Source organism: Eretmochelys imbricata, chromosome 11 (assembly GCF_965152235.1).
Source record: "Eretmochelys imbricata isolate rEreImb1 chromosome 11, rEreImb1.hap1, whole genome shotgun sequence".
Taxonomy (NCBI): Eukaryota; Metazoa; Chordata; order Testudines; family Cheloniidae; genus Eretmochelys; species Eretmochelys imbricata.
In genome coordinates, this window is record NC_135582.1 from 10,320,749 (window position 1) to 10,339,547 (window position 18,799).

Here is an 18,799-nt window from a genome sequence, read left to right on the forward strand (position 1 = left end):
TCTGCTGGAATCTGACACTTCTGAATCTTCACTCCTTCAGTGACCTCCCCCCACTTCCACCCTCCTCTCTGGACTCAAAACACTCCTCCCTTTCTCCACCTCCCTTCCCCAGTGATGAGGAGGAAGAGGAAGGCTCCATCGCTCCCTCATCTACCAGGCAAATCACACCTGCTCATCCTCATTATCCACAATCCACATCTGGTCCACAGTCTTGACATGGACCACCCTGGATGCAGCCACATTTTCCACTCCCCCAACACTGGCCATATTGGGACCCTTAGACCATGTACAGGGCACAGTTTGGAAACCCTCCCAAGAAGCAAAGCTGGAGACCTATACCTCTTCCTTCTCCGATAGTTTCTCACCCTCCGGAGGTTGAACCCCTGCCTGTACCAACTGAAGAGGAGGAACAGGAAGAGGATTCTCCACCAGCACTACGTTTTTCGTCCTCCTCCTCTGACAAGGCTATCATGCCTCCACCTCCTACATCTGCTGACAATTTCAGACATTTTCAGGACTTATCACAGATTCCTTTGGAGGAAGTCAAGGACCAGCAGCATAAGCTGATTGATATATTCCACACATCCTCTTCCTTTAAGTTCACACTACCGATCAGTGAGGCTCTTCTCAATTCTTAGAAACTGCTCTGGCAGACCCGGCGTTCATCCCTCCAACCTGCAAATATGCTGACAAAAAATACTATGTTCCGGTGAAGGATGCGGAATTTCTATTCTCACCCCAAATTCTTTAGTGATTAATGCAGTGCAAAAGAGAGGCCGTCAATACCAATGGTATGTTAGTTATCCAGATGAGTTAGAAATACCTAGACTTATTTGGACGCAAAGCATGTTCATCAGCCATGCTACAATTTAGAATCTCCAACTGAGCTCTCATGACTAAGTGTAATTACCTGAACTGCTCTAAATTGGAGGAACTCTGTCATGACCTGCTGGAGGCCAAGAAAGAGCAATTCCAGTTCTTAGTATCTGAAGGACACCTCCTAGCCTGTAAAGCCTTGCAAGCCTCTCTGCAGACACCACTGCCTGATCCATTGCAACTGCTGTGGTCATGAGGCATGCATCATGGCTCCACCTCCTGGGTTTTCCATAGGAGGTACAAACTGTGATAGAGGATGTACCTTTTGAGGGCCAGAAACTATTCTTGGGGTGCATGGATGATTCTCTGCACTCCCAAGTTACACTCCTATCTCTTGGCATTTACACGCCTGAGCCGAAGAGACGCCTGGGGAAATATTTCCTCCCGCGATCCTGACCACAGCAGTACCCCTCGATGGCACTGTGACGGCCAGAACCGAAGACAAAGATCTCCTACCAAATGTCGACAGACTGCTCCTTAAGGGGCTACCTGTCATGCACCCCCACCAAAGTAACACTTTTGAAGGTGTGGTCGAGACCTCGAGAAGCCTCCCCCTATTCCAGTCATTCCCACCATCTTCAACGTTCCACCAGTTTGGTGACTGACTAACTTAATTTTTCCCATCGTGGAGACTAATCACCTTGGACAAGTGGATTCTCAGGATAATCAAGGAAGGATACTTCATCCTCTTCCTATCTATTCCGCCCCGCCAACTCCCCTCCCCGTCTCTCTTCAAGGACCCCTCTCACTATTCCATTCTACAGGGAGAAATAAATCTTCATCTGCAACTGGGAACCATAGAACTGGTCCCTTCCCAGGAAATGGGACAGGGTTTCTACTTCACTGTTTCCTGATCCAGAAGAAATGTGGCAGCTGGTGACCCATCCTGGACTTTTGCAATCTAAACAAGTTTGTCAAACTGCAATGCTTCAAGATGGTTACCCTCTCCACTATTATCCCAGCAGTGGAACATTGGACAAGTTCTTAGCTCTCCAAGAAGCATACTTCCATATTATAATGTACCCCACCCACAGACGATATCTCCAATTCATTGTGGGCAACAACCACTACCAATACAAGGTACTGTCTTTCAGACTGTCCACAGCACCTCAGGTGTTCTCCAAGGTCCTTTTAGTAGTTGATGCCTACCTAAGGAAACAGGGAATCGTCATCTTCCCATACTTGGATGACTGTCTCCTCAAGGACCCATCCGAGACCAAACATGCTCCGAGCTGTCCATATAACAGTAGACCTGTTCCTGAAGCCAGGTCTCCCTGTGAACCTAGAAAAGTCCACTTTAATGCTGGTACAACAACTGGAATTCATTGACGCACAGTTGGATGCCATACAAGCCAGAGCCTTCCTACCACCTCACAGATTTTTGGCTATAGTAGATCTGGTATCTAACATAGGAGTTGGGGAGCACATCTCCACAATCTCACAGTGCAGGGCAGATGGTTGTTGACCGAATCCACCCTATACATCAATCTCCTAAAACTATGAGCGGTCCGCAACACCTGCCAACATTTCCTCCCTCTACTGGTTATCCAGCACTGATATCCTCAGATAAACTGGTTGGTGCTTTCCAAACACTGGAAATGAAAATCCAGTTTCACAGTAATATGCAGTGATTAAATGTTCGATCAGGCATATAAGTTTGGCAGCTAATAAAAGTCCTTGAAGCAAACAAATATTTTTATTATTGGTGCTTTTAACCTTCTCTTGGCAGATCCCCATTGACCACTGCACAGAGAGTTCATCCTTCAAAGTTAATGTGCCTATGCTCTTTTCATTTAAGGACAGAGTTTTACTTTTGGAAGCGATGCTAGCCAAACAGGGATGCAGGAAACACTGAAGAGTAACTTTCTGTAATTTACTGCCAGTTTTTCTTTTGTTTTGTTTTTTGTCTTGTTAAATTTATGAAGAAGAGCATCAGGCACAAAATACACTTATTTTTATATATAGAGATGTTTTTAAATATCTCCTGCTGCACTTTCCCAATTAACTTAATCTTAGAATACTGACAAAATAAAGAGTTTAAGAATTACTTTTTAAAAATGATTAAATGTCTCTCATTTTGGGGCTTATGCTGCTACGTAGTGTGGGAAGGAGGCTTGTTCTGAATAGGTGATACAACTTAGATTGTAAGCTCTTTTGGGCAAGGAGGGTCTTTTCTGTTTGTACAGCGCCTAGCACAATGGGTCCTTGTCCATGACTAGGGCTCCTAGGAGCTACAGTAATGTAAATAATAGATTACCCTACCCTAATTAAAATTATATTTTGTCAAAAAATGATACTGTGATGGTTATGTGAAAGCAAAATCTTTAAGAAAACCACTAGTTCATATTAAAAGGAAGTACATACTTTAATATTTCTCTATTAATGTGTGTTTATTTTCCTAAAACACTACTTCTGAAATCACCTAATATTAGAAACACTAAATGACAAAAAGGTAAGCAACTGAGCCTCCCATTGTGTTTCTTTTTTCATCTTTTGGCCCCTATTCACATTTAGATCTGTAATGTGATTTTTTGTTTGTTTGTAACTAACTAGAGATGCAGCCACTTTTACTGGGTATATGAGACATTATCACGATTTAACTCACAATAGTACATAGGAACCACAATCAAAAATAAGGGGTCCACAGTACTCAGCATTGTACAGATAGGTAACAAAAAGACAAGTCCTACCCCAGTGAGCTCACAATCCTCTTGGCAGACAGGATGCAACAGGTGGAAAAAAACAGACAAATGGAATTGGGAATGGGTTGGGAGGATGAGGTAAACAATTAAATGCACAGAGTTTAGAAGAGAAGCCGAAATCTGAGCTCGCCGCTTGCCTAGCTAATGATGGACTGAAGTAATTTTTTGTTTTTGTTTTTTAGGCAACATGAGACATAGATTTAAGGGAGGTATTTAAGAGCATAAGGTGGTGGCTTTATGAATTTTAATAGGTTCTCTCGTGTCCACAAAATAGCTTTTCAGACATCACAACTGTGTTTGTGCATCTGCCCCTCTATTCCCCCCCCCGCCCCCTTTTTACTATGCTACCAAACGGTAGTTGTACTCTGATGCATTCTGAGAAAATCTGGGTACTTATCCAATAGTGCCCTAGCCTTCATACACTCAATCCACCAGCTGTGTGGCATCAGCAGCACATGGGGCAATGTCCTCAGGGGTGTTCTACGGCAATGAAAACTGGGCAGAAGGCTGCCTAGCTAAACTGGTTATAAAACATGGAAGTCCTATTTATGTTGCAAAACAAAGTGTGCTGAGTCCATTACATGAAGACAGCCATGTTCCAGCCCCTGTCTCTTGGCACAGGCAAGACACTGTTTGCTGCCACGGCTATTAACAGTATTTTAATCAGGTAGTGTGAGGAGAGAGAGTATTTAGAACCAGCCATGGTAGTAATTAATTACTAACTCAGTTAAAAGTTGTAATTGGCAGGGCCTTACCTTATATGCTCCTTGGGCTGTGGACCTCTGTCTTTATCTGTCTTGGGTAGTTCTGAGTACACTGTCAGTGGTTGTAGTATGATATAATCTATACAGTTTAGGAACACTTAAGATGCTAATTGTGCACACATCAAAAAATGGTCATGTGTCTCTTTAACCTTGTCTACACTAGGAAAATTAGCTCTTGCTGGCAACAGGTATCAGAAATGGGTGCCATTTAGTGGTGCTCAGTGAAATTGTTTAGGCATACAGCAACTTTTTAGATGACAGATGAAACAATTTATGTTCTAAAAACCTACCCCAAGCAATTAATAAACCAGATACATGTGTTTTGGCAAATACTAGTAGTCGAATATAATGAAAGCTGAGAATATACAAATATGTGATTATCTAACCTTTCTGTTGAAACTGAAAATCCACTCTTCTATCTTTTTTAAGAAACTCCAAGGTGTAGAAATCTGGTAAGCTGCGCAGATACATAAGCAATTCCCTTTTGATGATCACTCAAGCCAATTTGGACAGGCATTTGCTGTGCTGAGTGCTGTATGTGAATGTCTTAATGCACTTTGAAGCTGAAAAAGACTGTTCCATCGTGGCAGTAGAGTAGGGAATAGTCAGAATGAAGGCATCTGACTTGTTGACCTCAGACAAGCAAAGTATGTAAATCCAGCATATGAATAGTTCCATACAAGTCCAAATTCAACTTTCCCTTGGAGCTGTTCTGAGTTGTATACAGCAAACAGTTCGGAGTGCAACTGACTAATATAAAAAATACTGAGGTAACGTACTTGCAGAGATATGAGACTATCAACTGGAAAATGTGTATGGAGCTCCTTGAATCTTTTTGGAGAGATTCAGGTTTCTCTACACTTTCGAATCATACTGACATCTGTTTGCTGACATTGTCAGTAACCTCAAAGAAGAGACGCTTACATGTTGCTTGGCCTTCTCTTGCTCTCCTTTCCTGAGGTTCAAGTGCATCTTGCTCTGACAGCTCTTTCCCAAACTCGTCAAAAGTTTGTCGCTTTGGTGAATTTATTCTGTCTCACAAATCTGCTGAATACAAAACCCAGTATTGTCCATCTTGGTTTGAAGAACATCAAATAACTCTCCTGTCACTTCAAATATGTCACTCCAGAGGCAAAGAAGAAACATAAACTGAAAATCATCAAGCATGGTCAGGAAAGTCTTGGCTGAGGTGAAAGACAAGCATTCCAATCTGCTGGATTTTGCACTACACTTTTGAAGAGTTCGATCAGAGCTTCTTTGCTCTGCTTAACAGTTTATACAAGCCTTGAGTGAAAATTTCATCCTGTGGTACAAATAGAAGACAGGCTTCGTTTAGATACGTTTCAAAGAAGTTCAGCTTACTTTGGAGATCAAGAGAAAAATGAAGATATTCCTTCTAAATTTTTGAAAAGAATCAGTCATTCTCTGATACTGTATGCTGCAAAACTGAGGGCAGGATTTAAAAAATGAGCATAGCAATGAACAAGAAGTGCACAGGGGAACTTTTCACAAATGTGTTTCTGAAGTCCACTTATGTGACCTCCACTTAACTGCTGCATCATCGTATGTCTGAGCTACCAACTTGTCACTGAATGTAAACTTCTGGCACACCATTTCAACATAGTGATAAAGGCCAGCCGCAGTTCAATTGTTGCTAACTTCAGGAAAACCAACCAAGCATTCTGTAGCATCACCATTCTTGCTCACATAATGCAGTATAGTCGAAAGCTGAGACTTATTGGCGATACCTGAGGTTTCGTCCAGTAAAATAACAAATGGCATTCCTCAATTTCTTTGACAATGACATTAAATTGGACATTAGTTACCGCTTTGATGAGGTCATTTTGAATTCTGCTTGATGTTCCCAAAAAACAGTAGAGGTTTCCAGATGCTGCTTGAGTAAATGATTGAACTCACTGACTAATTCTAAGATTTTTACATAACTGCTCTGTCTCAGAGAATCATCTGATTTGTTATGCCCATGAAATGCCAGCTCTTGTTCTCCAAGATGACCTACAACGCAAATTAGTTGTTGTCAGAATCAGGCTATTTAGCAAATTATTTCATGTGTTGTCTCACAGCAGTTCTCTGTTGCTCATCTAAGTGAAGATCAGTGGAAGCTTGTCCCAATGTTTGTAACTGTATACAGGGTGCTAGGTGTTTCTGGCTATTTCATGATGTCTACATTTTGTACATTGTTAGGTCATTGTATCATGCCTTATTCCACGCTTTCTTTTCCTTGACAAAAAAGTAGACAGGGCCAGCATTATAGCTTGTTTTTGCACACCTACAGATCCATTCACATTTATACATTGCTTCGCTGAAATGTGATTTCATATCTTTTCCTGCTTTTCTGTAAGAACTCACTAATTGCAATTTTGGTTTTGACCATCCATTTACTATTATTTGTTTTAATTTAGTTACTTGCACTAAATTAACTAATTTTGTACTAAACTGATTAAGAGTTTAAGCCACTAGCTTTGGTCTATCACAGATGATTCGTTTGTACACTTGCATGCTTTGTATATTCAATTGTACTCTTGCAGTGGGAGTTCTCTCTGGCTTGGTCTCAGCTGTAGGATAGTACTGGTGAGGAAAACATAGTAACAGTGATCACTGCCATCCCCTTCCTGGGCATACTTGATATTCTCTTTATTTTCCACACTTGTGTTTTGCCATTAATGAGACACTATTCCAGCAACCTGCGTGGAACTTTAATCTATGCCTTCGGCTTTTACAGAGAAATAATGTTTTGTAAAGTGCTGGCTAGTCAGAGTATATGGTACAGAACAGAGAACAGAAGAACATAAGCATATAAAAAGACATTTTTCAAGGATGCACTTTAAAACAGGAAAAGGATCAGGTGTGCTAATGAAGTGGAAATAGTAGGGGGGACATCTTCGTTTTTAAGCACCATAAATATTTAAGTAGATTTTGTTTTAGAAAACAGTAAAGTTTCAAATTAATTATGTATATAACTATCTAGGGGCTTTGTTTAACGTGGCAGTTGTGCATATAATTTGTCTATAGTGTGCTATATGAATTTCTATGTTCCTCTGTCAACAAGAAAATTTAACAGAACGTGGCTAGTGGCTACCACTGACTGACTGCTGCTTATCTTGGTCCCACTCTCCAGCACATACCTAATGTATTCAGTTACACATTTGCATGCCTGATGTTCCACAAAATGGCGTCCTCCACGCAGTGTTTTCTTGCATGTGTGGTACAAGCTAGGTCACACTGTGTGGAGGATTGATTTTAAAATGGCATCTTCCATGCTTGTTTGGGCAATGGGTCTGGACAGAATGGAACCACAGGCAGCTAGTTTTTCTGGGGCATACAGTGCATACATTGCATGCATGGATGGCACACCCCTGGTGCAACTGAACCAGGGCTGGACTTAGTTAACCGCACTGGTAGATAAGAACAAACAAGGTTCAGTTGTAGTTCATAAATGGTGAGTAAGCCCAGGATTTCTGCAAGTTTACAGAAAGGGGGTTTAGAGCAAGAAGCATTTATTAATATTTCTTATTTGCCTATTAGTATTTCAGCTGTTTTAAGTTTCATGTAATTGAATAATTTAGATTTTTTTTTATTTCACTAGTCTGTGCTCCCTGTGACACAGAAATCCTGCCAAATGCAATGCTTTCTTTTGCTGTGAATTAACTACAAGTTGTATGGCCGTATAGATATGAAATGTATGGCCACATAAATATGAAATGTACAAGTGCTGTTTCATTGGATGCATGCCATATTTCATAAGGCTATCGAGATTTAACTCTTGTCAAGGTATATCCATTTTTCTTCTGTTTACTGATGACGGAAATGCATCATCATTAGTAGTTGGCAAGTGAAATTACAGCACTAAAGATGAAGTTGTTTCTGATCTAGCAGCTTCTCAATCCTGAATCACAGATTTGGAGGGAAAAATATTTAAGGAATCAATCAATTGTAACTTATTTTTTTAGAAATGTGTTATACACACAACCTCTGACAACTTGATCTGAACACATCAAAAACTTCTCTTAGTTGCAAGTACTGCAAAGAAGGCAAATTTTTCCAGGGGAAAATTTATTTCTTCGAGGTGAAATGTAAAACTGCTTTATGAAAGAATCTAGCAAACCTCCCACCCCACTTCCCAAATCTCACTACTTCATTTAGTGTTCAAAAAACAATGTGTGGGGTCCATTTCTCCCTCTACATATGTAGTCCAGAGATTATTAGATTTCAGATCATGTTATTGCTTGACACTTCAATTGTGCATAATAAGGAACCTTCAGTATGAGCACCAGTGAAACTGTATAGTATTTTTCTTTTCTAAAGGTGCTTATGTATGATTGGCCCAGGTCCTGCAAAAGGTTGGAGCTTGAATATAGAGAGGTCTGTATTTTACAATGTGAAGTCATGGTTGATATCTGTAATAACAAAGCTTCATGGTTGTGTAGGTATTTATGAAAAAGGTGGCATGTCAAGAAGCAATTTCAGGCTGTATGTATGTGAATGTATTCAGCTTCATTCTTAGCATTATTGCTGCTTTATTTTTAAAAATTGTAATATATTACCATTTTTGTTTGTCTTAGGTCTCCGGGTAACAGTGTTGTTAACATCCTCTGTCATGGTGTTAGGAGCTGGCCTAAGATGTATACCACTGTCAGACCTAACAATAAGAAAAAAGTAAGTGGAGAATGAATATGTATATATATATATATATATATATATTTTTTTTTGGCGTGTTTTAAATGTCCCTGTTTTTGCTGCTGTTCCAATGCACAGTAATGTCAACACAGGTTTTCCGTATCAGACTCTGATATGTAGAAATACCCATTAAATTTAAACTAGCTGTAACACTTTTTTCTTTGTTTCTTAGAATCGATTTTAGCATAATTCTTTTACATGGTATCTGAGGATTGCAAAGCACTTTATGAACTTCAGTTAATTAAGCCTCACAGCACCCCTTGAAGATAAGCATTAATCTTAGTTTTACATATGAGAAAACTGAGGTATAGAGAGGTTAAGAAACTTGCCTAAGATCATACAGTTAATTGTTCCACATGAAATAAAAATACAGTATTTATTTGCAAATGTTAAATAAGTAGCTTACATTTTACGTATTGGACTTCTGAGGTCAAACACTGAGGCAAATGAACTAATATGAAAGTGCCCCCTTGCATACAGTATATTACAATTGTCATTCCTAGAAAATTTATATTTTAAAATTACTTGCTTTCTATGTTTTTGAAACGTGTGCTTAGCACATGGGCAATGTCAGAGATGGGAATAGAAAGTAGTACCTTAATAAAGCCACATAAATCCAAACTGTTCAGTTGTGCCTTTCTTTAGAATGTCTTGAATTTGGAAGCCTGTCCATAGTACTGGATAACAAGTCCTATTTTTATGGTCATGCTAAATGACCATTTGTTGTTCAGCCATCTTTATTTGTCTGTATTTAATACACTCTTGCCAATAAGAGGCAGCATAGTAATACATCTATACAATACATTTCTTTTTCTTTAGAAAAGTATAGTAGCATTGACTTTTGAGTATTTGTGTATGTGTATGTATCTTACTATCTAGAAAAGAAGTTAATTTTAAATGATTTTTTGGTCTGGAAGTGTCTCCTTGCTTTAGAAACTCAGTGGTGTGTTTAACTTCATGTCTCTTTGCTTTCAATAATAGGAACAGGACAGTTGACTTTCTCTAGGACCACATGTATTTGCTCTTTGTGGATCATTCAGCAGAGAACAATGAAATAAAAGGAACTTTTTTAATTCTCCTAGCCTTGCTCCTGAATTTCAGCCAGCCATGTGCTAGTGCAGAGTACTTGCATTGCTCCAAAATGAAATATCAATGTGGAAACTTTTTTGCTGAGGAAAGAACAGTGGCTTTTATTTTTGAAATGCCATGTACATTGTAGGGCAGAGATTTACAGACTGCAAATCAGGTAAGTTGTAAAGAGAGAGTTGGATGGTTCTGGGGACAGCTAATGAGATGAGACATCTAGGTTATTGATTCTAACTGAGACCAGGTCAGTAGTGAGTAAAGTTACCATAACCTGATGACTAGTTTAGTGACCTAGGTGTAATGTGTTGATGATTTCATTCCAATTCTCCTATGACAATTATGTATATTACAAAAACCATAGGTGCCTCTGATATTAACCATCTTTGTTGCTAGTTGCAGCAGGTTATTCAAGGATTGAAAGGGCTGTGAAGTGAGGTTGAAGCATGTTGTCAAGGCAGCATGGGGGGGAGTTCTTGCTGATTGCCCATGCTGTACCTGTTCTGTGGATATGTAGCTGTACTCAGTCTACAGCTCTGTCAATCCTGTATCGCTCACCAGCACCAAAAATTAAATATTACAAAAATGTGTCAAATAGTTTAAATGCAGTGGAGTGAAATATTTTGTACTCTTCCACTTTTAATCTGCTTTAGTAGGGTTACAAAGCACATAAGCACCAGAGATAATGTATTCTCAAACTGCAGGGTTGCTTGTGGAACAAGTTTCTTGAGAAGATCAGATTAATTAAATCAACCTTTTTGAGTAAACTTTTCCACCATGTCCACAATGAAGGGAAGAGGGGGGAGAAAAAAACCCACTCCCTTATAGGTATTTTTTTCACCAAGAGCCTCTTAAATTAGAGAAGGGAGAGCAGCTGAAGACTCAGTGAAGACCAATAAGGACCTCATCATCCATATCTAATTTATCAGGGAAGCTCTTAGCTATTGTGGTGAGGTGTGCTACTGAAAACTAATAGATCGATCGGTAGCCTGAACAGAATCCTGACGGAGTAGGTTACTTATTTCATTTGTTTGTGCTGTGAAAATATATATCATCTCAAATTGAAATTGATAAAATTGCTAACTATTTTGCCTGTTCTATCAAAGTAGAGAGGGTTTTTTTTTTTTTTAGGAATTACAGCTCTACCTATGGAAATCGTTTGATCTTTTAGATTGTGTGATAAAAATATACACAGGATTAATTATTTCCCAACTGTGAAAAAAGGCTGTTCTTTTTATTGTAGATTTCTTGTGACAGCATAACTGTTCACACCGTACATGTAGCTGTCTGCTGTTAACTCTGCATTTTGAGGCAGAAGACTGAAAGCCAAGTTACATCACTTGAGAAATCTTTTATCCAGTAAAATTGTGCTTATTGAAGTAGGCATTCTTGGTTTATACAGTTTTTTGTTTTTTAAATTTTGTAACAGTTGGCTGTGCCCTCAACTGTGTAGTTATTCCAAATACGTATGTACAGTGTTATGGTAACACCCATTGTTTCATGTTCTCTATATATATATAAATCTCCCCACTGTATTTTCCACTGAATGCATCTGACGAAGTGAGCTGTAGCTTACAAAAGGTTATGCTCAAATAAATTTGTTAGTCTCTAAGGTGCCACAAGTACTCCTTTTCTTTTTAAGATTAACAGGTTATGCTTTGGCAATACTTGAATAGTTTGTTGTTCCACAAATAAAGTTGTCTTGAATTGAAGACTGATTTTCTTCTTTATAATGCCTATTTTAGAAGGTGGTATAAGTGAAATTCTTTTAAACATTTTTGAATATTCTGTAATGATATTATTACAGTCCAAGGAAGAAGCTATAGAAACATATGTAATGGTTACCCATGGGAGAGTTGCAATGATGATATGATGAATAGAATTAGAAGAATGGTTTCTGGGTTTTTATTTTTATTTTTTTTCAGTCTCGGCTTGGCCTTGTAGACTTTCCATCCCAAAAACTTTGGCAACGTAGTATTAAGGTTGCTCAAGCACATTTCCTATCAAAGCTGTCACTAAAAATCGAGGAGTTCCATCCACACTGACTCACATGCTTTACTACATAAACAGTATAATCCCCAAATATAGAGTCCACAACAAACTCCTCAGTTCTAGTGTGTAACCACCCACAATGTACATGTCCAATACCTCAAAGTCACACTCAAACAAAACTTAATACTGACCTCAGCTGACATGTGTCCTATATGCATAGGCGTAGTGGTAAAGTCTGTAATGTGACTTGCATGTGAGAAAGTATGAAGTCAAAATTAAGTTTATATGACTGAGGAATTACATTATGGATCTGTTCCCAGGGCAGCTGATCCTTCTGGTGAACCTACAAGAGGGGGATCTGAGTGCATTAGCAGGACTGTCAAACTAGGACTCCATGCCAAAGATTAATAAATCTAACAGAGGCTGGACTGAAGCTCATGGATGAAATGGAGAGGTGTGTATATGTAGTGGCATGAGACTTGTGGACCCAGGGTACACAGTGGTGCTAAGGATTGGTGGTCTCTCACGCCTATGTAGTTAGGATGTAGTAAATGTAATATCCATTATTACATTTAAAGAACAAAAAATCCTCCATTAAATTTATGTAGGCTCAGACCAGACACATCTAGACTTTCTCAGATAATTGCTGTTGTAAGTGTCAGGGATATTATGGTAAATTTGTAAAATTGTAAAAAGGTTATTTAAACAAATTTCTAAATGTGATGAAAGCCTCCACATCTCTTATATGCATATTTACATTGGGTTTCTTCTTATCTTTTCAGTTTGCATTGAATCTAAAATATTTGTGATTGATGTGAATGCAAAATTTTCTCCATCCAGTAGACATCAATATTTATTCTACTTGTAAAAACAGACTAAAGAATTTTAAATTTTGTATGTAAAATGGAAATGCTCTGTGGATTTTCTTCTTTATTTTTGTTTCAGAAGTGTTTCAGTCCAGAAACACTTGTCTACAAGGGAAAGATTTTACCAGCTATGCTGGTGTAATTATACCCACATAGTTACACCAGAATAAATGTGTTCGCATGGACACACTTATAACTCTGTTAGTTTAATAGTGGCTTTTTTTAGATTAGCTTAGAACCCATCCAAAGTGACATAAACCAAATAGGGGAAAATATGCTGTTACACTGGAATAACAGCATACACAGAGGGAGTTATACCAGTATAATTATATAGCTATAAATCGCACCCTAGCTGATACAGGTATAGTTTGTCATGTAGATAAGCCCTAAGATCCTTCATGGTTGATTTGGATTTGAGTGTCAGTCTCAGGGCATGGAGGGTCATTAGAGAAAATTGAGCATTGGGCAATGCCTGCCTGTCTGAGGAGACATGGAGTTCTTCTGTGTTATAAACTTTACCTCTTGGAAGCTTAGAGTACTGTCTAACAGGAAGGTGCAGTGTTTTACGGACAAGTGCCAACCGTTTTATGTCTTAACTTCCAGGAGTGCTAAAATGCTTAATACAAAATGATCAATGGCTCCATGTCTAGTCGGCAGCCGGTATCAAGTGGAGTGCCCCAAGGGTCGGTCCTGGGGCCGGTTTTGTTCAATATCTTCATAAATGATCTGGAGGATGGTGTGGATTGCACTCTCAGCAAATTTGCGGATGATACTAAACTGGGAGGAGTGGTAGATACGCTGGAGGGGAGGGATCGGATACAGAAGGACCTAGACAAATTGGAGGATTGGGCCAAAAGAAATCTGATGAGGTTCAATAAGGATAAGTGCAGGGTCCTGCACTTAGGATGGAAGAATCCAATGCACCGCTACAGACTAGGGACCGAATGGCTAGGCAGCAGTTCTGCGGAAAAGGACCTAGGGGTGACAGTGGACGAGAAGCTGGATATGAGTCAGCAGTGTGCCCTGTTGCCAAGAAGGCCAATGGCATTTTGGGATGTATAAGTAGGGGCATAGCGAGCAGATCGAGGGACGTGATCGTTCCCCTCTATTCGACATTGGTGAGGCCTCATCTGGAGTACTGTGTCCAGTTTTGGGCCCCACACTACAAGAAGGATGTGGATAAATTGGAGAGAGTCCAGCGAAGGGCAACAAAAATGATTAGGGGTCTAGAACACATGAGTTATGAGGAGAGGCTGAGGGAGCTGGGATTGTTTAGCCTGCAGAAGAGAAGAATGAGGGGGGATTTGATAGCTGCTTTCAACTACCTGAAAGGGGGTTCCAAAGAGGATGGCTCTAGACTGTTCTCAATGGTAGCAGATGACAGAACGAGGAGTAATGGTCTCAAGTTGCAGTGGGGGAGGTTTAGATTGGATATTAGGAAAAACTTTTTTACTAAGAGGGTGGTGAAACACTGGAATGCGTTACCTAGGGAGGTGGTAGAATCTCCTTCCTTAGAGGTTTTTAAGGTCAGGCTTGACAAAGCCCTGGCTGGGATGATTTAACTGGGAATTGGTCCTGCTTCGAGCAGGGGGTTGGCTAGATGACCTTCTGGGGTCCCTTCCAACCCTGATATTCTATGATTCTATGATTCTATGAAAATAGTAATGTCCTCCTGTGAAGGTGATTGTTTTGTTTTTCAGGTTTGGGCTGTGGTGTGAGGCTCAACTCATAAATACTTTTACAAATTTACCATAATATCCCTTCTTGATATTTGGAGAGAAGACTCCAAAGAAGTGCAGAGTATTATCCTATTCTTTTACATTTCTCCTCATATGGCAGCCCTTCCTTGAGACTTTGTTTCTTTATGCTGTGTCTCATGATTAGGCAATGACACAATTGTTTGTTTTTGGGCATGCAGCAACTCATGTCATATTGGGTCTTTTAAAATTTGTTCACATTTAGTGAGTTATAGGGTTTGAGAACATCTTTAATAGCACTGAAAGAAGAAAAATAAGGCTATTGAGCTGGGTTTGTTTAGTTTTCCCTCAGTAGTCTCTTAATAACAAACGTTGAAAAGAAGCTTTCATTTCATATGGCCCCATCTTTCAAACTTGGATAAAGCTTTGACCAAAAAAACATTGAAAGTGTATGACAGCTATGATGGCTGTACAATAACATGGTGTTATGATGTGAGGATTTGAGTGAATTTGTCACTGTACTGTCAGGGGGTCTCGCTATACTGTTATGTTGTTGCCTTTTAACTGTCAGTATGTCTGACAGAGATGTCTTGGCTTGGCCTGATATTGTAGTGTTTGTTTCATTGCAAATCCTTGTCTTTGTCTTGGCAGGCTTTCAGCAATATTAGTTTAAAAGTAACTACACTTTTTCAATTATTTTAACTTTAAAAACAAAACCCATTGTTTTTTCACAACATTACTAGTTTTTTTTAACATAGGTAAGAGAAGAGATATACCCAGTTTTAGTATCTGAGAGATGTTCTGATCTGATGTGGGTCATTTCAAAGTCAGCTCATTCTCTAATAACATGATAGATTGTGATGAGGCTGCAATAAGAGCACACCGACTGCTCCCAGAACTTCTGCATGGAGACATAAGAACCACCACCACCACCACAGGAGAGAAGCCAGAAGGAGGAACATCAATCGCTTGTATGACCCAGCAGCAGCAGCATCCAGTATCCAGAAGCTCTCCTGGTCAAACTGTCCTAAGGCTATTGGAGAGATCCTCGTGTGACGGTGCTGCCCATGGGAGCCAGCTGAGGTCACTCAATTAGGGTGAACGGCAAACAGAACAGGGCAAACAAACCCCAAATGCTGGTGGATATTCCAATACTTAGATTTACCAAGCCAGCACAAAACAGCTTCTATAGTACCTCACTGGTTAGTCAGAAGTCCAAATAATGCAGTTCCCTTAAAGTACCCAGCCTCAGGCCTCCATCCAGACACACATGTCAAACATATGATGATAAATTCTGAAAATCTTATTTCATCATATAAAAGAAAAGGTTCTCCTGACCCCAAACGACCAAGCCTCAGACCCCGGTCAAATAATAACATAGATCTTACCCCAAATACACGCTTACAGTCAATTCTTATTAACTAAACTAAAATTTATTAAAAAAGAAAAGAGAGAGAGTGTTGGTTAAAAGATCAATATACATACAGACTTGCATTCAATTCTTGAGGTTCAGATACATAGCAGAGATGAGTTTGTAGTGGCCAAAAGTCCTTTTAGAAATAGTCCATAGGTTATAGTCCAATGTCCATATTCAGGGTGACTCCAGTCAGTGACTGGGGATCTAATCCTTGTGGCTTAAGGTTTTCCCCCTTGAAACCCAAAGCAGATCTGAGATGAAGAAGGATCGTGTCCCAAGGTTTTTATACATTTCCAACAGCCTTCTGGCCTGAGAAAACAATAGGCTTAACTTTTCCTTCTTCCAAACATCATGGCAATTAGCACAGGATAATTTATCCATTAAACAATTCAGATACAGGTTATCACAACCTTCAAAGAGACATAGACAATAATACTGTTTCACTCACGTGTCTTCCTAAATGTTAATAATCCTCTTTTGATCTTTGAATCAAAGCTGTAGCAATAGACAAGACTTGTTTGCTTACATCAGACATCTACCCTTCTATCTCTAACAATGCAGGCTTGCATTTCAAAGCTCTATTTATTTACATATCTTCCTAACCAGTCTTTAAAGTTTGGCCATGGGTCAGGTCAGTCTGTGAGTTAATTTGAAATGAAAGTCACCTTTCAATGAGATATTATATTACACTCATAACGTCACACCTCGACAGGCCTTCATCTTACTGCACAATCCCATCAGAGAGACTATTCTCATACTTCAAGGGTGTGTTTAACCGTGTAGCTCAGAACGACGTGTAGCGTCCAGAGTGCCTTCGTCCTCTACCTCGTATTGACTGTGCAGGGGACCTGGAACAAGACTTTACATCACAGTAAGTAGAGACCAGACACCAGACTTACAAGGACCAAAAATGCAGCCCCAGGAAAAGATGGCATTTGCTATCACGTCCTGAAAAAACAAGATCCCGGCTGCCTGGTATTAACTGCACTTTTTAACAAATGGAAGCAATTCTGCCGTACTCCCAGCTCCTGGAAGAGGTCTGTGACAGTGCTCGTCTACAAGAAAGGCGAGCGAGATGACCCCAGCAACTGGAGACCTATCTCTCTCTGCTCCAACACGTACAAACTGTATGCCAGCTGCCTCACGGCTAGGATAACGGACTGGTCAATGAATGGAGGAGCCATCAGCTCCAACCAGAAAGGCTTCATGTCATGGGAAGGCTGCTATGAACACAATTTTGTCCTTCAGACTGCCGTCCACATGAACAGGAGGGCACAGAGGCAACGTGCCTTAGCATGGCTCAAGCTGACTAATGCTTTTGGATTGATGCCCTACCAGCACATTTTTGCCACTCTGTGAGAGTTTGGGATGCCTGAAAACTTTCTCCAACTGATCCAGGAACTTTATGAAGGCTGCACCACCACCATCCACTCCATGGAAGGAGAGCCACCTGAAATTCCTATCCATAGTGGCGTGAAGCAAGGTTGTCCCCTCAGCTCCATTGTTTTCAACTTAGCCCTGGAGCCGTTCATTCGAGCCATCTCCAGCGGGCTAGGAAGTTTCGACCTGTACAGCAACAGCCTGAATATCCTGGTCTTTGCAGACGGTCTGGTCCTGATCACAGACAACCCCGAGTGTCCCCAACAAATGCTTGACATCACCAGCCAGTCTGCCAACTGGATGGGACTCCGCTTCAGTGCTAGGAGGTGCGCATCCCTGCATATTAATGGCAGTAGAAGGGTCTCAGTTCAGGTGACGTCTTTTCAGATCCAGGGTGAACCTATGAACTTCCTCGAGGACAGGAAAGCATACCAACATCTTGGCACGCCCACGGGTTTCCACATCCAACAGACACCTGAGGATACCATTGTGGAGATCTTACGAGATGTGGCCAGGATCGACGACTCCCTACTGGCACCATGGCAGAAGATCAATGCCTTGAACACCTTCCTGATCCCCCGTATCTCATTCGTCCTGGGGAATCTGCCATGGTGAAGGTACCTCCGAACAAGGCAGACAGCACCATCAGGCAGCTAGTGAAGAAGTGGATGTTCTTCCCCAGAGAGCCAGCAGTGAACTGGTTTATATCTCGCACAGTCAGGGCAGTGCCAACATCCTTCGTATGGATGATCTGTGCGCTGTTGCAGTGATCACTCACACCTTTCTCTTTCTGATGTGCCTGGATGCCATGGTGAGGAACAGTGCAGAAAGTGCCATTCAGGATGTCATCAAGAAGCGAATTGCCAGGACCCCCTCCAACCAAGATGTCGCCACCTATCTGAGTGGATCACTGGAAGGTGAATTTGGAAGAGACGGGGAAGACTTTGCTTCACTCTGGACTCATGCCCACAACGCTACATGACAACTGGAGAAGCGTATCTGCTGCCGCTGGACATGATGCGAGGAATGCCATGAGCTGGGAGTCTTGGTGCCAAAGGTGAAGAACACGGACCACACAATCCTCACTCTGAAAGCTAGAACCGTGCTGGAGAGGACCCTGAAGGATGCCATCCACTACTAGAATGTGGTAAACCTGAAGCAGAAGCTGGATCAGGGCAAGGCATTCGATGTGATGTGCAAGTGGGACACCAGCAACCACTTCCTCCTCAGGGGCAGCTTCACCTGATTTGCTGACTGGAGCTTTTTCAACAGGGCCCAGCTCAACTACATTCCGCTGAGTGGAGCCATCCGCCACAGGAATCGGGAC

The 18,799-nt window shown here is 40.7% G+C and overlaps 1 protein-coding gene across 1 annotated transcript in view; it reads left to right on the top strand.

Annotated features, from left to right (window-relative positions):
- SLC49A4 (solute carrier family 49 member 4) overlaps positions 1 to 18,799 on the top strand; it is a 146,553-nt gene that overhangs the window by 40,728 nt on the left and 87,026 nt on the right. The window contains exon 2 of the mRNA XM_077830200.1: positions 8,923 to 9,016. Within this exon, the coding sequence (XP_077686326.1) occupies positions 8,923 to 9,016 (94 nt within the window). The remainder of the gene's footprint in view (positions 1 to 8,922; positions 9,017 to 18,799) is intronic.